This window comes from Oncorhynchus clarkii, chromosome 5 (assembly GCF_045791955.1).
Source record: "Oncorhynchus clarkii lewisi isolate Uvic-CL-2024 chromosome 5, UVic_Ocla_1.0, whole genome shotgun sequence".
Taxonomy (NCBI): domain Eukaryota; kingdom Metazoa; phylum Chordata; class Actinopteri; order Salmoniformes; family Salmonidae; genus Oncorhynchus; species Oncorhynchus clarkii.
In genome coordinates, this window is record NC_092151.1 from 96893564 (window position 1) to 96911769 (window position 18206).

General features: G+C 45.6%; 1 protein-coding gene across 1 annotated transcript in view; it reads right to left on the reverse strand.

Annotated features, from left to right (window-relative positions):
* Positions 1 to 18206, reverse strand: part of LOC139410298 (oculocutaneous albinism II) — a 193483-nt gene that overhangs the window by 105842 nt on the left and 69435 nt on the right. The window contains exons 10-13 of the mRNA XM_071155788.1: positions 5267 to 5338; positions 4561 to 4626; positions 2228 to 2284; positions 71 to 195 (exon numbers count right to left, since the gene is read on the reverse strand). Coding sequence (XP_071011889.1) covers positions 71 to 195; positions 2228 to 2284; positions 4561 to 4626; positions 5267 to 5338 — 320 coding nt within the window. The remainder of the gene's footprint in view (positions 1 to 70; positions 196 to 2227; positions 2285 to 4560; positions 4627 to 5266; positions 5339 to 18206) is intronic.

Below are 18206 nucleotides of genomic sequence, written 5' to 3' on the forward strand. Positions count from 1 at the left end.
TTACACTGTACCTGATGGTGATAGCTGTACCTGATGGTGACAGCTGTACCTGATGGTTATTACACTGTACCTGATGGTGACAGGAGTAAAGAGCATCATAGTCGTCACGTTGTCCAGGAAGGCAGACAGGATGGCTGCTATGAGACACAGGATGATGATCATGGGCCAGACCTTGCCTCTGGACAGCTGGTAGGCCTGGAGGTGGGAGAGGAGATATGTTAAACATTCACTAAATATTATTACACCGAAAATATTCATTATATTTGATTACACCTAAAATACTCACTAAATATGATTTAATCTAAAATATTCACTCCATGAGGGTGGAGAGCGGATGAGGGTAGAGAGAGGATGGGAGGATGAGGGTGAAGAGAGGATGAGAGGATGAGGGTGGAGAGAGGATAAGGGTGGAGAGAGGATAAGGGTGGAGAGAGGATGGGAGGATGAGGGTGATGAGAGGATGAGAGGATGAGGGTGGAGAGAGGATGAGCATGGAGAGAAGATGAGAGGATGAGCGTGGAGAGAGGATGAGCGTGGAGAGAGGATGAGAGGATGAGAGTGAAGCGAGGATGAGGGTGGAGAGAGGATGAGGGTGGAGAGAGGATGAGGGTGGAGAGAGGATGAGCGTGGAGAGAGGATGAGGGTGGAGAGAGGATGAGAGGATGAGGGTGGAGAGAGGATGAGGGTGGAGAGAGGATGAGCGTGGAGAGAGGATGAGAGGATGAGCGTGGAGAGAGGATGAGAGTGGAAAGAGGATGAGAGGATGAGGGTGGAGAGAGGATGAGGGTGGAGAGAGGATGAGGGTGGAGAGAGGATGAGAGGATGAGGGTGGAGAGAGGATCAGGGTAGAGAGAGGATGAGCGTGGAGAGAGGATGAGAGGATGAGCGTGGAGAGAGGATGAGAGTGGAAAGAGGATGAGAGGATGAGCGTGGAGAGTGAAGAGAGGATGAGGGTGGAGAGAGGATGAGCGTGGAGAGAGGATGAGCATGGAGAGAGGATGAGAGGATGAGAGTGAAGAGAGGATGAGTGTGGAGAGAGGATGAGGGTGGAGAGAGGATGAGTGTGGAGAGAGGATGAGGGTGGAGAGAGGATGAGGGTGGAGAGAGGATGAGCATGGAGAGAAGATGAGAGGATAAGCGTGGAGAGAGGATGAGAGGATAAGCGTGGAGAGAGGATGAGAGGATGAGAGTGAAGAGAGGATGAGAGTGGAGAGAGGATGAGGGTGGAAAGAGGATGAGCATGGAGAGAGGATGAGCATGGAGAGAGGATGAGGGTGGAGAGAGGATGAGGGTGGAGAGAGGATGAGAGTGGAGAGAGGATGAGCGTGGAGAGAGGATGAGGGTGGAGCGAGGATGAGCGTGGAGAGAGGATAGGCGTGGAGAGAGGATGAGCGTGGAGAGAGGATGGGCGTGGAGAGAGGATGAGAGGATGAGGATGAGCATGGAGAGAGGATGAGCGTGGATAGAGGATGAGGGTGGAGAGAGGATGAGCGTGGAGAGAGGATGAGCGTGGAGAGAGGATGAGAGGATGAGAGTGAAGAGAGGATGAGGGTGGAAAGAGGATGAGGGTGGAGAGAGGATGAGGGTGGAGAGAGGATGAGCGTGGAGAGAGGATGAGGGTGGAGAGAGGATGAGAGGATGAGGGTGGAGAGAGGATGAGGGTGGAGAGAGGATGAGAGGATGAGGGTGGAGAGAGGATCAGGGTGGAGAGAGGATGAGCGTGGAGAGAGGATGAGAGGATGAGCGTGGAGAGAGGATGAGAGTGGAAAGAGGATGAGAGGATGAGGGTGGAGAGAGGATGAGCGTGGAGAGAGGATGAGGGTGGAGAGAGGATGAGAGGATGAGGGTGGAGAGAGGATGAGGGTGGAGAGAGGATGAGGGTGGAGAGAGGATGAGAGGATGAGGGTGGAGAGAGGATCAGGGTAGAGAGAGGATGAGCGTGGAGAGAGGATGAGAGGATGAGCGTGGAGAGAGGATGAGAGTGGAAAGAGGATGAGAGGATGAGCGTGGAGAGAGGATGAGAGGATGAGGGTGGAGAGAGGATGAGAGGATGAGCGTGGAGAGAGGATGAGGATGGAATAATAGCACAAAGCCTGCATCCCAAATGGCACCTAGTTCCCTATATGGGGCATTGCGTTTGACCCACAGGGTTCTGGTCAAATGAAATGCAATATATAGGAAATACATTTAGAGTCACTCAGGACAGTGCCACTGTTGACCAACTCACCTTCACAGCACAGTAGTCAAAGAAACCAGTCTCTGAGAAGATGGCAACTAGAATCATCTGTAAGGGAAAGAGGAAACCTGTTGTAATGCAGAGAACTAGAACCATCTGTAATCACAATGCAGAGAACTAGAACCATCTGTAATCACAATGCAGAGAACCAGTCATTTGATATAACGGTTATGAGACTGGTATAAGACAGTTAGTTATACAAGCAACAATTATGAAACTTTAATAGGACCAACTAAATACTGCATTTCACCATTCCCCATTCCCCATTCCCCATTCACCAGTCACCATTTCACCATTCCCCATTCCCCTTTCAACATTTCACCATTTCACCATTCACCATTTACCATTTCACCATTCACCATTTCACCATTCACCATTCACCATTTCACCATTTCACCATTTCACCATTCACCATTCACCATTCATATCCAAAGATCTGGGTTTTCAAATGATAATATTTAATGCCTCCCTAATGGCATCCTAATCCTTATAGATAGTGCAGTCATTTTGACCAGGGACTATGGGGTATAAGGTGCCATTTGACCCGGGCCCAAAGGGTGTAGGGTGCTATTTGACCAGGGCCCATAGGGTGTAGGGTGCCATTTTACCAGGGCCCATAGGGTGTAGGGTGACCAGGGCCCATAGGGTGTAGGGTGACCAGGGCCCATAGGGTGTAGGGTGACCAGGGCCCATAGGGTGTAGGGTGACCAGGGCCCATAGGGTGTAGGGTGACCAGGGCTCATAGGGTGTAGGGTGACCAGGGCCCATAGGGTGTAGGGTGACCAGGGCCCATAGGGTGTAGGGTGACCAGGGCCCATAGGGTGTAGGGTACCATTTGACCGCTAACTGTTTCGACATCGCTAACTGTTTCGACATCGCTAACTGTTTCGACATCGCTAACTGTTTCGACATCGCTAACTGTTTCAGTATCGCTAACTGTTTCGACATCGCTAACTGTTTCGACATCGCTAACTGTTTCGACATCGCTAACTGTTTCGACATCGCTAACTGTTTCAGTATCGCTAACTGTTTCAGTATCGCTAACTGTTTCGACATCGCTAACTGTTTCGACATCGCTAACTGTTTCGACATCGCTAACTGTTTCGACATCGCTAACTGTTTCGACATCGCTAACTGTTTCGACATCGCTAACTGTTTCAGTATCGCTAACTGTTTCGACATCGCTAACTGTTTCGACATCGCTAACTGTTTCGACATCGCTAACTGTTTCAGTATCGCTAACTGTTTCGACATCGCTAACTGTTTTGACATCGCTAACTGTTTCGACATCGCTAACTGTTTCGACATCGCTAACTGTTTCAGTATCGCTAACTGTTTCGACATCGCTAACTGTTTCGACATCGCTAACTGTTTCGACATCGCTAACTGTTTCGACATCGCTAACTGTTTCGACATCGCTAACTGTTTCGACATCGCTAACTGTTTCGACATCGCTAACTGTTTCAGTATCGCTAACTGTTTCGACATCGCTAACTGTTTCGACATCGCTAACTGTTTCGACATCGCTAACTGTTTCGACATCGCTAACTGTTTCAGTAACGCTAACTGTTTCGACATGGCTAACTGTTTCAGCATCGCTAACTGTTTCAGTATCGCTAACTGTTTCAGTATCGCTAACTGTTTCAGTATCGCTAACTGTTTCAGTATCGCTAACTGTTTCGGTATCGCTAACTGTTTCAGTATCGCTAACTGTTTCAGTATCGCTAACTGTTTCAGCATTGCTAACTGTTTCAGTATCGCTAAGTGTTTCAGCATCGCTAACTGTTTCAGCATCGCTAACTGTTTCGACATCGCTAACTGTTTCAGCATCGCTAACTGTTTCGACATCGCTAACTGTTTCAGCATCGCTAAGAAGCCCATCCTTACAACAATTATCTGGGGTATTTGTTTCCTGGTTGAACCGGTGCTCAGGTCGCACAAAAAATGGCACCCTCTTCCAAATATAGTTTATTACAAAAGTAGTGCACTACAATACATAGGGAATCGGACTGTAGTATAAAGTAGTACACTACAGTATATAGGGAATATGGCTGTAGTATAAAGTTGTGCACTACAATACATAGGGAATAGGACTGTAGTATAAAGTAGTGCACTACAGTATATAGGGAATAGGGCAGTAGTATAAAGTAGTGCACTACAGTATATACGGAAAAGGGCAGTAGTATAAAGTAGTGCACTATACAAGGAATAGGACTGTAGTATAAAGTAGTGCACTATATAGGTAATAGGGCAGTAGTATAAAGTAGTGCACTATATAGGGAATAGGGTGCCATTTGAGACTCAACAGGGCGTGACTTACTTACCATGCCAAACAGAAGAGCCAGAGTTTCATAGTCGATCCACTCCACCACAGTGCTCAGACTGGGACGCTGGAAGACAGACAGAGAGACACAGAGAGAAAGAGGAACTAAATGATAGCTAGCCAATAGACAGAGGAACTAAATTATACTACTAGCCAATAGACAGAGGAACTAATTGATAGCTAACCAATAGACAGAGGAACTAAATGATAGCTAGCCAATATACAGAGGAACTAAATGATAGCTAGCCAATAGACAGAGGAACTAAAAGATAGCTAGCCAATATACAGAGGAACTAAATGATACTACTAGCCAATATACAGAAGAACTAAATGATAGCTAACCAATAGACAGAGGAACTAAATGATAGCTAGCCAATAGACAGAGGAACTAAATGATACTGCTAGCCAATAGACAGAGGAACTAAATGATACTGCTAGCCAATAGACAGAGGAACTAAATGATACTGCTAGCCAATAGACAGAGGAACTAAATGATAGCTAGCCAATATACAGAGGAACTAAATGATACTACTAGCCAATAGACAGAGGAACTAAATAATAGCTAGCCAATAGACGGAGGAAGTAAATGCTTGCTCTGTTGATATACGGTATGTATCAGTAGAAAATATACCTCTGTTGACAGTCTGTCACTAACAAGAATACAACATTGATTATGATGTTAACACAGTAAAAAAGGTAAGTCTTACATCTCCGATCATGGCCAGAGCAGCCAGGGCAGCCAGAGATCCCAACATGGCCGCCAGAGTACGGTGGACAATCTGACAACACGGACAAAACAGTCCATTTGTTAGTTCCCAGATAACACAAAACAGTCCCCTGTCCCCATGATTTAATTTCAGATAAAGTTTCAGAGAGAGTGTAATGTTAATTTCTGATTGTACTTTTCCCTTTTCGAAAGAGAGAGAGAATTGAATTGAGAGAGAGAGAGAGAGAGAGAGAGAAAGACAGAGAGAGAGAGACAAAGAAAGAGAGACAGAGAAAGAGAGATAGAGAGAGAGAGAAAGAGACAGACAGACAGACAGACAGAAAGGCAGAAAGAGCGAGAGAGAGACACAGAGAGAGAAGAGAGAGAGAGAGAGAGAGAGAGAGAGAGAGAGAGAGAGAGAGAGAGAGCGAGAGAGAGAGAGAGAGAGAGAGAGCGAGAGAGAGAGAGAGAGGGAGAAAGACAGAGAGAAAGAGAGGGAAATCGAGAGGGTGAGAGAAGTGAAGTGGCTAAGCTCTGGTGCCCAAACACTAGGCCCTTGAGCTGTTGTCAGAGGGCAGACTAGGGTCCACCAGCCACATCATAATTCACACGGACACAGATGACCTGAGGGCCCAGCAGGAAACGGTAGCCACAGCACTCAAAGGAGTGATTGAAAAAGCTTCTCCCACTTTCCCCAACGCACAAGGGGTTATCGCCACCCTGTTACCAAGAAAAGACTTTCACCCTGCCACCATACAGTGGGTGAATGCAAGCATTTTGCGAGACTGTGCCCCAAAACCTAATGTCTACCTGGCCACCACTCCACCTCTACAAGGCAGCCATCCCAACTTTTACCAAGACCCTGAAGGACGTCACCATCAACCGTAGCCCCAGCACCTCACACAGGAGTAACAGAGCAATGGACGCCCCGCCCAGAACAGAGAGACACCCTCCCAGACCTGCAAGACCCCCCTCCTGAAGGACCTGCACTAAGAGAACCCACACCAAGAGGACCTACACCCAGACCACAGCATCACCAGCCACACCCCAACCAGCTGAGACCACCCCAAGCAAACCCTGACCACACCCTATATAGCCCCCCCCCCCCCCCCATATCAGACCTATGCCCCTTCTGCCCACACCATGCCGCCCGCCCCTGCAGCAAGGACCTCAACATGACAGCAGGACATAATGCCCAGGCCGTGAGCAGAGCAACAGGCCCCATCCTGCAACCTAAGAGGTATGTATCAGATGCTCAACATGCTCTGCTCACACCTACTGTGATGGTCCGTACCTAAACCACACGAAAACAACACTAGACACTAAACAACACTAGACACTAAACAACACTAGACACTATGGAACAATAGACACTAAACAACACTAGACACTAAACAACACTAGACACTAAACAACACTAGACACTAAACAACACTAGACACTATGGAACAATAGACACTAAACAACACTAGACACTAAACAACACTAGACACTAAACAACACTAGACACTAAACAACATTAGACACTAAACAACACTAGACACTAAACAACACTAGACACTAAACAACACTAGACACTAAACAACACTAGACACTAAACAACACTAGACACTAAACAACACTAGACACTAAACAACACTAGACACTAAACAACACTAGACACTAAACAACACTAGACACTAAACAACACTAGACACTAAACAACACTAGACACTAAACAACACTAGACACTAAACAACACTAGACACTAAACAACACTAGACACTAAACAACACTAGACACTAAACAACACTAGACACTAAACAACACTAGACACTAAACAACACTAGACACTAAACAACACTAGACACTAAACAACACTAGACACTAAACAACACTAGACACTAAACAACACTAGACACTAAACAACACTAGACACTAAACAACACTAGACACTAAACAACACTAGACACTAAACAACACTAGACACTAAACAACACTAGACACTAAACAACACTAGACACTATGGAACACTAGACACTAAACAACACTAGACACTAAACAACACTAGACACTAAACAACACTAGACACTAAACAACACTAGACACTAAACAACACTAGACACTAAACAACACTAGACACTAAACAACACTAGACACTATGGAACACTAGACACTAAACAACACTAGACACTAAACAACTCTAGACACTAAACAACACTAGACACTAAACAACACTAGACACTAAACAACACTAGACACTAAACAACACTAGACACTAAACAACACTAGACACTAAACAACACTAGACACTAAACAACACTAGACACTAAGCAACACTAGACACTAAACAACACTAGACACTAAACAACACTAGACACTGAACAACACTAGACACTAAACAACACTAGACACTAAACCACACTAGACACTAAACAACACTAGACACTATGGAACACAGAGCTTTTACTATCTCATCCTGGAATATACAAGGTCAGAGGCCATCTGCCTTTGTCCTAAAGAGCAGGAACCCAGACTTAATCTAATAGAATGGAAATACAGACATTGTCATCCTACAAGAAACATGGTATAGAGGAGATGGCCCCACTGGTTGCCTTCTAGGTTACAGAGAACTGGTAGTCCCATCCACCACACTACCAGGTGGGTGGTATAGAGGAGACGGACCCACTGGTTGCCTTCTAGGTTACAGAGAACTGGTAGTCCCATCCACCACACTACCAGGTCTGAAACAGGGAAGAGACTCAGGGGGTATGCTAATTTGATATAGAGCAGACCTAACACACTCTATTAAATTAATCAAAACAGGAACATTTTACATCTGGCTAGAAATTAATAAGTAAATGATCTCAACAGAGAAACATTTCCTCCTGTGTAATCTAATGAAGACAGCTTCTCCATCCTGGAGGGGGAGATCAATTATTTCCAGGCCCAGGAACATGTACTAGTCTGTGGTGACCTAAATGCCAGAACTGGACAAGAATCTAACACCCTCAGCACACAGGGGGACAAACACCTGCCTGGAGGTGACAGCATTCCCTCCTCCATATGCCCCCCTGGGCACAACTACGACAACATAAACGGTCACAACTCCTGCAGCTCTGTTGTACGCTGGGTACAGTATGTACATAGTCAATAGGCTTCGAGGGGAGTCCTATGGTAGGTACACCTATAGCTCTGTTGTACGCTGGGTACAGTATGTACATAGTCAATAGGCTTCGAGGGGAGTCCTATGGTAGGTACACCTATAGCTCTGTTGTACGCTGGGTACAGTATGTACATAGTCAATAGGCTTCGAGGGGAGTCCTATGGTAGGTACACCTATAGCTCTGTTGTACGCTGGGTACAGTATGTACATAGTCAATAGGCTTCGAGGGGAGTCCTATGGTAGGTACACCTATAGCTCTGTTGTACGCTGGGTACAGTATGTACATAGTCAATAGGCTTCGAGGGGAGTCCTATGGTAGGTACACCTATAGCTCTGTTGTACGCTGGGTACAGTATGTACATAGTCAATAGGCTTCGAGGGGAGTCCTATGGTAGGTACACCTATAGCTCTGTTGTACGCTGGGTACAGTATGTACATAGTCAATAGGCTTCGAGGGGAGTCCTATGGTAGGTACACCTATAGCTCTGTTGTACGCTGGGTACAGTATGTACATAGTCAATAGGCTTCGAGGGGAGTCCTATGGTAGGTACACCTATAGCTCTGTTGTACGCTGGGTACAGTATGTACATAGTCAATAGGCTTCGAGGGGAGTCCTATGGTAGGTACACCTATAGCTCTGTTGTACGCTGGGTACAGTATGTACATAGTCAATAGGCTTCGAGGGGAGTCCTATGGTAGGTACACCTATAGCTCTGTTACATCCTGGGTATGTACATAGTCAATAGGCTTCGAGGGGAGTCCTATGGTAGGTACACCTATAGCTCTGTTGTACGCTGGGTACAGTATGTACATAGTCAATAGGCTTCGAGGGGAGTCCTATGGTAGGTACACCTATAGCTCTGTTGTACGCTGGGTACAGTATGTACATAGTCAATAGGCTTCGAGGGGAGTCCTATGGTAGGTACACCTATAGCTCTGTTACATCCTGGGTATGTACATAGTCAATAGGCTTCGAGGAGAGTCCTATGGTAGGTACACCTATAGCTCTGTTGTACGCTGGGTACAGTATGTACATAGTCAATAGGCTTCGAGGGGAGTCCTATGGTAGGTACACCTATAGCTCTGTTGTACGCTGGGTACAGTATGTACATAGTCAATAGGCTTCGAGGGGAGTCCTATGGTAGGTACACCTATAGCTCTGTTGTACGCTGGGTACAGTATGTACATAGTCAATAGGCTTCGAGGGGACTCCTACGGTAGGTACACCTATAGCTCTGTTACATCCTGGGTATGTACATAGTCAATAGGCTTCGAGGAGAGTCCTATGGTAGGTACACCTATAGCTCTGTTACATCCTGGGTATATACATAGTCAATAGGCTTCGAGGGGAGTCCTATGGTAGGTACACCTATAGCTCTGTTGTACGCTGGGTACAGTATGTACATAGTCAATAGGCTTCGAGGGGAGTCCTATGGTAGGTACACCTATAGCTCTGTTACATCCTGGGTATGTACATAGTCAATAGGCTTCGAGGAGAGTCCTATGGTAGGTACACCTATAGCTCTGTTACATCCTGGGTATGTACATAGTCAATAGGCTTCGAGGGGAGTCCTATGGTAGGTACACCTATAGCTCTGTTACATCCTGGGTATGTACATAGTCAATAGGCTTCGAGGGGAGTCCTATGGTAGGTACACCTATAGCTCTGTTGTACGCTGGGTACAGTATGTACATAGTCAATAGGCTTCGAGGGGAGTCCTATGGTAGGTACACCTATAGCTCTGTTGTACGCTGGGTACAGTATGTACATAGTCAATAGGCTTCGAGGGGAGTCCTATGGTAGGTACACCTATAGCTCTGTTGTACGCTGGGTACAGTATGTACATAGTCAATAGGCTTCGAGGAGAGTCCTATGGTAGGTACACCTATAGCTCTGTTACATCCTGGGTATGTACATAGTCAATAGGCTTCGAGGGGAGTCCTATGGTAGGTACACCTATAGCTCTGTTGTACGCTGGGTACAGTATGTACATAGTCAATAGGCTTCGAGGAGAGTCCTATGGTAGGTACACCTATAGCTCTGTTGTACGCTGGGTACAGTATGTACATAGTCAATAGGCTTCGAGGAGAGTCCTATGGTAGGTACACCTATAGCTCTGTTGTACGCTGGGTACAGTATGTACATAGTCAATAGGCTTCGAGGAGAGTCCTATGGTAGGTACACCTATAGCTCTGTTACATCCTGGGTATGTACATAGTCAATAGGCTTCGAGGGGAGTCCTATGGTAGGTACACCTATAGCTCTGTTGTACGCTGGGTACAGTATGTACATAGTCAATAGGCTTCGAGGAGAGTCCTATGGTAGGTACACCTATAGCTCTGTTACATCCTGGGTATGTACATAGTCAATAGGCTTCGAGGGGAGTCCTATGGTAGGTACACCTATAGCTCTGTTACATCCTGGGTATGTACATAGTCAATAGGCTTCGAGGGGAGTCCTATGGTAGGTACACCTATAGCTCTGTTGTACGCTGGGTACAGTATGTACATAGTCAATAGGCTTCGAGGGGAGTCCTATGGTAGGTACACCTATAGCTCTGTTGTACGCTGGGTACAGTATGTACATAGTCAATAGGCTTCGAGGGGAGTCCTATGGTAGGTACACCTATAGCTCTGTTGTACGCTGGGTACAGTATGTACATAGTCAATAGGCTTCGAGGGGAGTCCTATGGTAGGTACACCTATAGCTCTGTTGTACGCTGGGTACAGTATGTACATAGTCAATAGGCTTCGAGGGGAGTCCTATGGTAGGTACACCTATAGCTCTGTTGTACGCTGGGTACAGTATGTACATAGTCAATAGGCTTCGAGGAGAGTCCTATGGTAGGTACACCTATAGCTCTGTTACATCCTGGGTATGTACATAGTCAATAGGCTTCGAGGGGAGTCCTATGGTAGGTACACCTATAGCTCTGTTGTACGCTGGGTACAGTATGTACATAGTCAATAGGCTTCGAGGAGAGTCCTATGGTAGGTACACCTATAGCTCTGTTACATCCTGGGTATGTACATAGTCAATAGGCTTCGAGGGGAGTCCTATGGTAGGTACACCTATAGCTCTGTTACATCCTGGGTATGTACATAGTCAATAGGCTTCGAGGGGAGTCCTATGGTAGGTACACCTATAGCTCTGTTGTACGCTGGGTACAGTATGTACATAGTCAATAGGCTTCGAGGGGAGTCCTATGGTAGGTACACCTATAGCTCTGTTGTACGCTGGGTACAGTATGTACATAGTCAATAGGCTTCGAGGGGAGTCCTATGGTAGGTACACCTATAGCTCTGTTGTACGCTGGGTACAGTATGTACATAGTCAATAGGCTTCGAGGGGAGTCCTATGGTAGGTACACCTATAGCTCTGTTGTACGCTGGGTACAGTATGTACATAGTCAATAGGCTTCGAGGGGAGTCCTATGGTAGGTACACCTATAGCTCTGTTGTACGCTGGGTACAGTATGTACATAGTCAATAGGCTTCGAGGAGAGTCCTATGGTAGGTACACCTATAGCTCTGTTACATCCTGGGTATGTACATAGTCAATAGGCTTCGAGGGGAGTCCTATGGTAGGTACACCTATAGCTCTGTTGTACGCTGGGTACAGTATGTACATAGTCAATAGGCTTCGAGGGGAGTCCTATGGTAGGTACACCTATAGCTCTGTTACATCCTGGGTATGTACATAGTCAATAGGCTTCGAGGAGAGTCCTATGGTAGGTACACCTATAGCTCTGTTGTACGCTGGGTACAGTATGTACATAGTCAATAGGCTTCGAGGAGAGTCCTATGGTAGGTACACCTATAGCTCTGTTGTACGCTGGGTACAGTATGTACATAGTCAATAGGCTTCGAGGGGAGTCCTATGGTAGGTACACCTATAGCTCTGTTACATCCTGGGTATGTACATAGTCAATAGGCTTCGAGGGGACTCCTATGGTAGGTACACCTATAGCTCTGTTGTACGCTGGGTACAGTATGTACATAGTCAATAGGCTTCGAGGGGAGTCCTATGGTAGGTACACCTATAGCTCTGTTACATCCTGGGTATGTACATAGTCAATAGGCTTCGAGGGGAGTCCTATGGTAGGTACACCTATAGCTCTGTTACATCCTGGGTATGTACATAGTCAATAGGCTTCGAGGGGAGTCCTATGGTAGGTACACCTATAGCTCTGTTGTACGCTGGGTACAGTATGTACATAGTCAATAGGCTTCGAGGGGAGTCCTATGGTAGGTACACCTATAGCTCTGTTGTACGCTGGGTACAGTATGTACATAGTCAATAGGCTTCGAGGGGAGTCCTATGGTAGGTACACCTATAGCTCTGTTGTACGCTGGGTACAGTATGTACATAGTCAATAGGCTTCGAGGGGAGTCCTATGGTAGGTACACCTATAGCTCTGTTGTACGCTGGGTACAGTATGTACATAGTCAATAGGCTTCGAGGGGAGTCCTATGGTAGGTACACCTATAGCTCTGTTGTACGCTGGGTACAGTATGTACATAGTCAATAGGCTTCGAGGAGAGTCCTATGGTAGGTACACCTATAGCTCTGTTACATCCTGGGTATGTACATAGTCAATAGGCTTCGAGGGGAGTCCTATGGTAGGTACACCTATAGCTCTGTTGTACGCTGGGTACAGTATGTACATAGTCAATAGGCTTCGAGGGGAGTCCTATGGTAGGTACACCTATAGCTCTGTTACATCCTGGGTATGTACATAGTCAATAGGCTTCGAGGAGAGTCCTATGGTAGGTACACCTATAGCTCTGTTGTACGCTGGGTACAGTATGTACATAGTCAATAGGCTTCGAGGAGAGTCCTATGGTAGGTACACCTATAGCTCTGTTGTACGCTGGGTACAGTATGTACATAGTCAATAGGCTTCGAGGGGAGTCCTATGGTAGGTACACCTATAGCTCTGTTACATCCTGGGTATGTACATAGTCAATAGGCTTCGAGGGGACTCCTATGGTAGGTACACCTATAGCTCTGTTGTACGCTGGGTACAGTATGTACATAGTCAATAGGCTTCGAGGGGAGTCCTATGGTAGGTACACCTATAGCTCTGTTACATCCTGGGTATGTACATAGTCAATAGGCTTCGAGGGGAGTCCTATGGTAGGTACACCTATAGCTCTGTTGTACGCTGGGTACAGTATGTACATAGTCAATAGGCTTCGAGGGGAGTCCTATGGTAGGTACACCTATAGCTCTGTTACATCCTGGGTATGTACATAGTCAATAGGCTTCGAGGGGAGTCCTATGGTAGGTACACCTATAGCTCTGTTGTACGCTGGGTACAGTATGTACATAGTCAATAGGCTTCGAGGGGAGTCCTATGGTAGGTACACCTATAGCTCTGTTACATCCTGGGTATGTACATAGTCAATAGGCTTCGAGGGGAGTCCTATGGTAGGTACACCTATAGCTCTGTTGTACGCTGGGTACAGTATGTACATAGTCAATAGGCTTCGAGGGGAGTCCTATGGTAGGTACACCTATAGCTCTGTTACATCCTGGGTATGTACATAGTCAATAGGCTTCGAGGGGAGTCCTATGGTAGGTACACCTATAGCTCTGTTGTACGCTGGGTACAGTATGTACATAGTCAATAGGCTTCGAGGGGAGTCCTATGGTAGGTACACCTATAGCTCTGTTACATCCTGGGTATGTACATAGTCAATAGGCTTCGAGGAGAGTCCTATGGTAGGTACACCTATAGCTCTGTTACATCCTGGGTATGTACATAGTCAATAGGCTTCGAGGGGACTCCTATGGTAGGTACACCTATAGCTCTGTTACATCCTGGGTATATACATAGTCAATAGTAGGCTTTGAGGGGACTCCTATGGTAGGTACACATATAGCTCATCTCTTGGCAGAAGTACTGTAGACTACTTTATCACCGACCTCAACCCAGCGTCTCCCAGAGCGTTCACAGTCAGCCCACTGAAACCTCTATCAGACCACAGCAAAATCCCAGTCTACTTGAAAAGAGCAATACTCAATCATGAAGCAGAGCAATGCTCAATCAAAGCCAAAGGAGCTGAATTAAGCATTAAGAAATGCTATAGATGGAAGGAAAGCAGTGTGGAAACCTATTAGGCAACAATAAATTCAAACCCTTCTAGACAACTTCCTGGACAAAATGTTTCACTGTAATAGTGAAGGTGTAAACATGCCAGTTGAAAACCTAAACAGTATATTTTATTTTCAAATATAAAAATGTCAAAGACAAATGGTTTGATGAAGAATGCAAAACCTAAGCAAGAAATTGAGAGACCTATCCAATCAAAAACATAGAGACCCAGAAAACCTGAGACCAAGCTTTCACTATGGTGAATCACTAAAAACAATACAGAAATACACTACGGAAAAAGAAGGAACAGCACGTCAGAAATCAGCTCAATGTAACTGAAGAATCCATATAATCTAATGGAGATGTATGGGTAAACCACTTCTCCAATTGTTTTGTCTCTATAATAAAGAACAAAGAGCAAAAACATGATCAAATACAAATCTTAGAATCAACTATTAAAGACTACCAGAACCCACTGGATTGTCCAATTACACTGAATAAACTAAACAACAAACCCTGCATCTGTGGGTATCCTACATAAATGATCAAATATACAGACCACAAGTTACAATTGGCTATACTTAAACTCTTTAACATCATCCTTGGCTCTGGCAACTCCCCAATATTTGGAACCAAGGACTGATCACCCCAATCCACAAAAGTGGAGACAAATTTGACCCCAATAACTACCGTGGGATATGCGTCAACAGCAACCTTGGGAAAATCCTCTGCATTATCATTAACAGCAGACTCGTACATTTCCTCAGTGAAAACAATGTATTGAGCAAATGTCAAATTGGCTTTTTACCAAATTACCATACGACAGACCACGTATTCACCCTGCACACCCTAATTGACAAACAAACAAACCAAACCAAAACAAACGACATTGAAGTTAACAACGTCATTTCCGGTCACGACTTGCAGACTTGTTTACGTGTTGCTGTGCGTTTTGTTGCCAACCTGTTTTGCTACCTGACAAATTTACGGTTTTTACTTTTTAATAGCCGTTTATATTTAATTTTTTTCCTCCTCAACTTTTTCACTCCGGACGCTTTATCTGGACACGATTCGTCAGGACCTCCAACAGCCGAAGCTAAGTAGTAACATTAACATGATGCCTTCTAATTGCAGTCGCTGTACTCGCCTTACGGCGAGGATAGCTGTGCTGCAAGCCCAGCTTCAGACGCAATCGCTAGGCAAGGGTAATTTCAGTGTAGGAAAGAATGAAACAGCGTCTGTGCCACCAGTAAGTACAGATAGTAGTATAAATCCCCTGGCACAGTCCCCGCAGCCGGACAACTTTCTCACGGTTTCTGGAAGGAAATGCTGTAGGAACGCTCAACCGGTGTCGCTCATTCAGCCGACAGAAACTTTCAACCGGTTTTCCCCATTAAGCAGTGGGTCGGAGTCAGAGGCCGAGTCTTCTCTGGTCTCTACTCCTCCCGTTACGGGGTCTGAGACGCCGAAGCTTCCCACCATTAGCTCTGACAAATTGAAAACTCTAGTCATTGGCGACTCCATTACCCGCAGTATTAGACTTAAAACGAATCATCCAGCGATCATACACTGTTTACCGGGGGGCAGGGCTACCGACGTTAAGGCTAATCTGAAGATGGTGCTGGCTAAAGCTAAAACTGGCGAGTGTAGAGAGTATAGAGATATTGTTATCCACGTCGGCACCAACGATGTTAGGATGAAACAGTCAGAGATCACCAAGCGCAACATAGCTTCTGCGTGTAAATCAGCTAGAAAGATGTGTCGGCATCGAGTAATTGTCTCTGGCCCCCTCCCAGTTAGGGGGAGTGATGAGCTCTACAGCAGAGTCTCACAACTCAATCGCTGGTTGAAAACTGTTTTCTGCCCCTCCCAAAAGATAGAATTTGTAGATAATTGGCCCTCTTTCTGGGACTCACCCACAAACAGGACCAAGCCTGACCTGCTGAGGAGTGACGGACTCCATCCTAGCTGGAGGGGTGCTCTCATTTTATCTACCAACATAGACAGGGCTCTAACTCCTCTAGCTCCACAATGAAATAGGGTGCAGGCCAGGCAGCAGGCTGTTAGCCAGCCTGCCAGCATAGTAGAGTCTGCCACTAGCACAGTCAGTGTAGTCAGCTCAGCTATCACCATTGAGACCGTGTCTGTGCCTCGACCTAGGTTGGGCAAAACTAAACATGGCGGTGTTCGCCTTAGCAATCTCACTAGGATAAAGACCACCTCCATTCCTGTCATTATTGAAAGAGATCAGGATACCTCACATCTCAAAATAGGGCTACTTAATGTTAGATCCCTTACTTCAAAGGCAATTATAGTCAATGAACTAATCACTGATCATAATCTTGATGTGATTGGCCTGACTGAAACATGGCTTAAGCCTGATGAATTTACTGTGTTAAATGAGGCCTCACCTCCTGGCTACACTAGTGACCATATCCCCCGTGCATCACGCAAAGGCGGAGGTGTTGCTAACATTTACGATAGCAAATTTCAATTTACAAAAAAAAAAATGACGTTATCGTCTTTTGAGCTTCTAGTCATGAAATCTATGCAGCCTACTCAATCACTTTTTATAGCTACTGTTTACAGTCCTCCTGGGCCATATACAGCGTTCCTCACTGAGTTCCCTGAATTCCTATCGGACCTTGTAGTCATAGCGGATAATATTCTAATCTTTGGTGACTTTAATATTCACATGGAAAAGTCCACAGACCCACTCCAAAAGGCTTTCGGAGCCATCATCGACTCAGTGGGTTTTGTCCAACATGTCTCTGGACCCACTCACTGTCACAGTCATACGCTGGACCTAGTTTTGTCCCATGGAATAAATGTTGTGGATCTTAATGTTTTTCCTCATAATCCTGGACTATCGGACCACCATTTTATTACGTTTGCAATTGCAACAAATAATCTGCTCAGACCCCAACCAAGGATCATCAAAAGTCGTACTATAAATTCACAGACAGCACAAAGATTCCTTGATGTCCTTCCAGATTCCCTCTGTCTACCCAAGGACGCCAGAGGACAAAAATCAGTTAACCACCTAACTGAGGAACTCAATTTAACCTTGCGCAATACCCTAGATGCAGTTGCACCCCTAAAAACAAAAAACATTTCTCATAAGAAACTAGCTCCCTGGTACACAGAAAATACCAGAGCTCTGAAGCAAGCTTCCAGAAAATTGGAACGGAAATGGCGCCACACCAAACTGGAAGTCTTCCGACTAGCTTGGAAAGACAGTACTGTGCAGTACCGAAGAGCCCTTACTGCTGCTCGATCATCCTATTTTTCTAACTTAATTGAGGAAAATAAGAACAATCCGAAATTCCTTTTTGATACTGTCGCAAAGCTAACTAAAAAGCAGCATTCCCCAAGAGAGGATGACTTTCACTTTAGCAGTGATAAATTCATGAACTTCTTTGAGGAAAAGATTATGATTATTAGAAAGCAAATTTCGGACTCCTCCTTAAATCTGCGTATTCCTTCAAAGCTCAGTTGTCCTGAGTCTGCACAACTCTGCCAGGACCTAGGATCAAGAGAGACGCTCAAGTGTTTTAGTACTATATCTCTTGACACAATGATGAAAATAATCATGGCCTCTAAACCTTCAAGCTGCATACTGGACCCTATTCCAACTAAACTACTGAAAGAGCTGCTTCCTGTGCTTGGCCCTCCTATGTTGAACATAATAAACG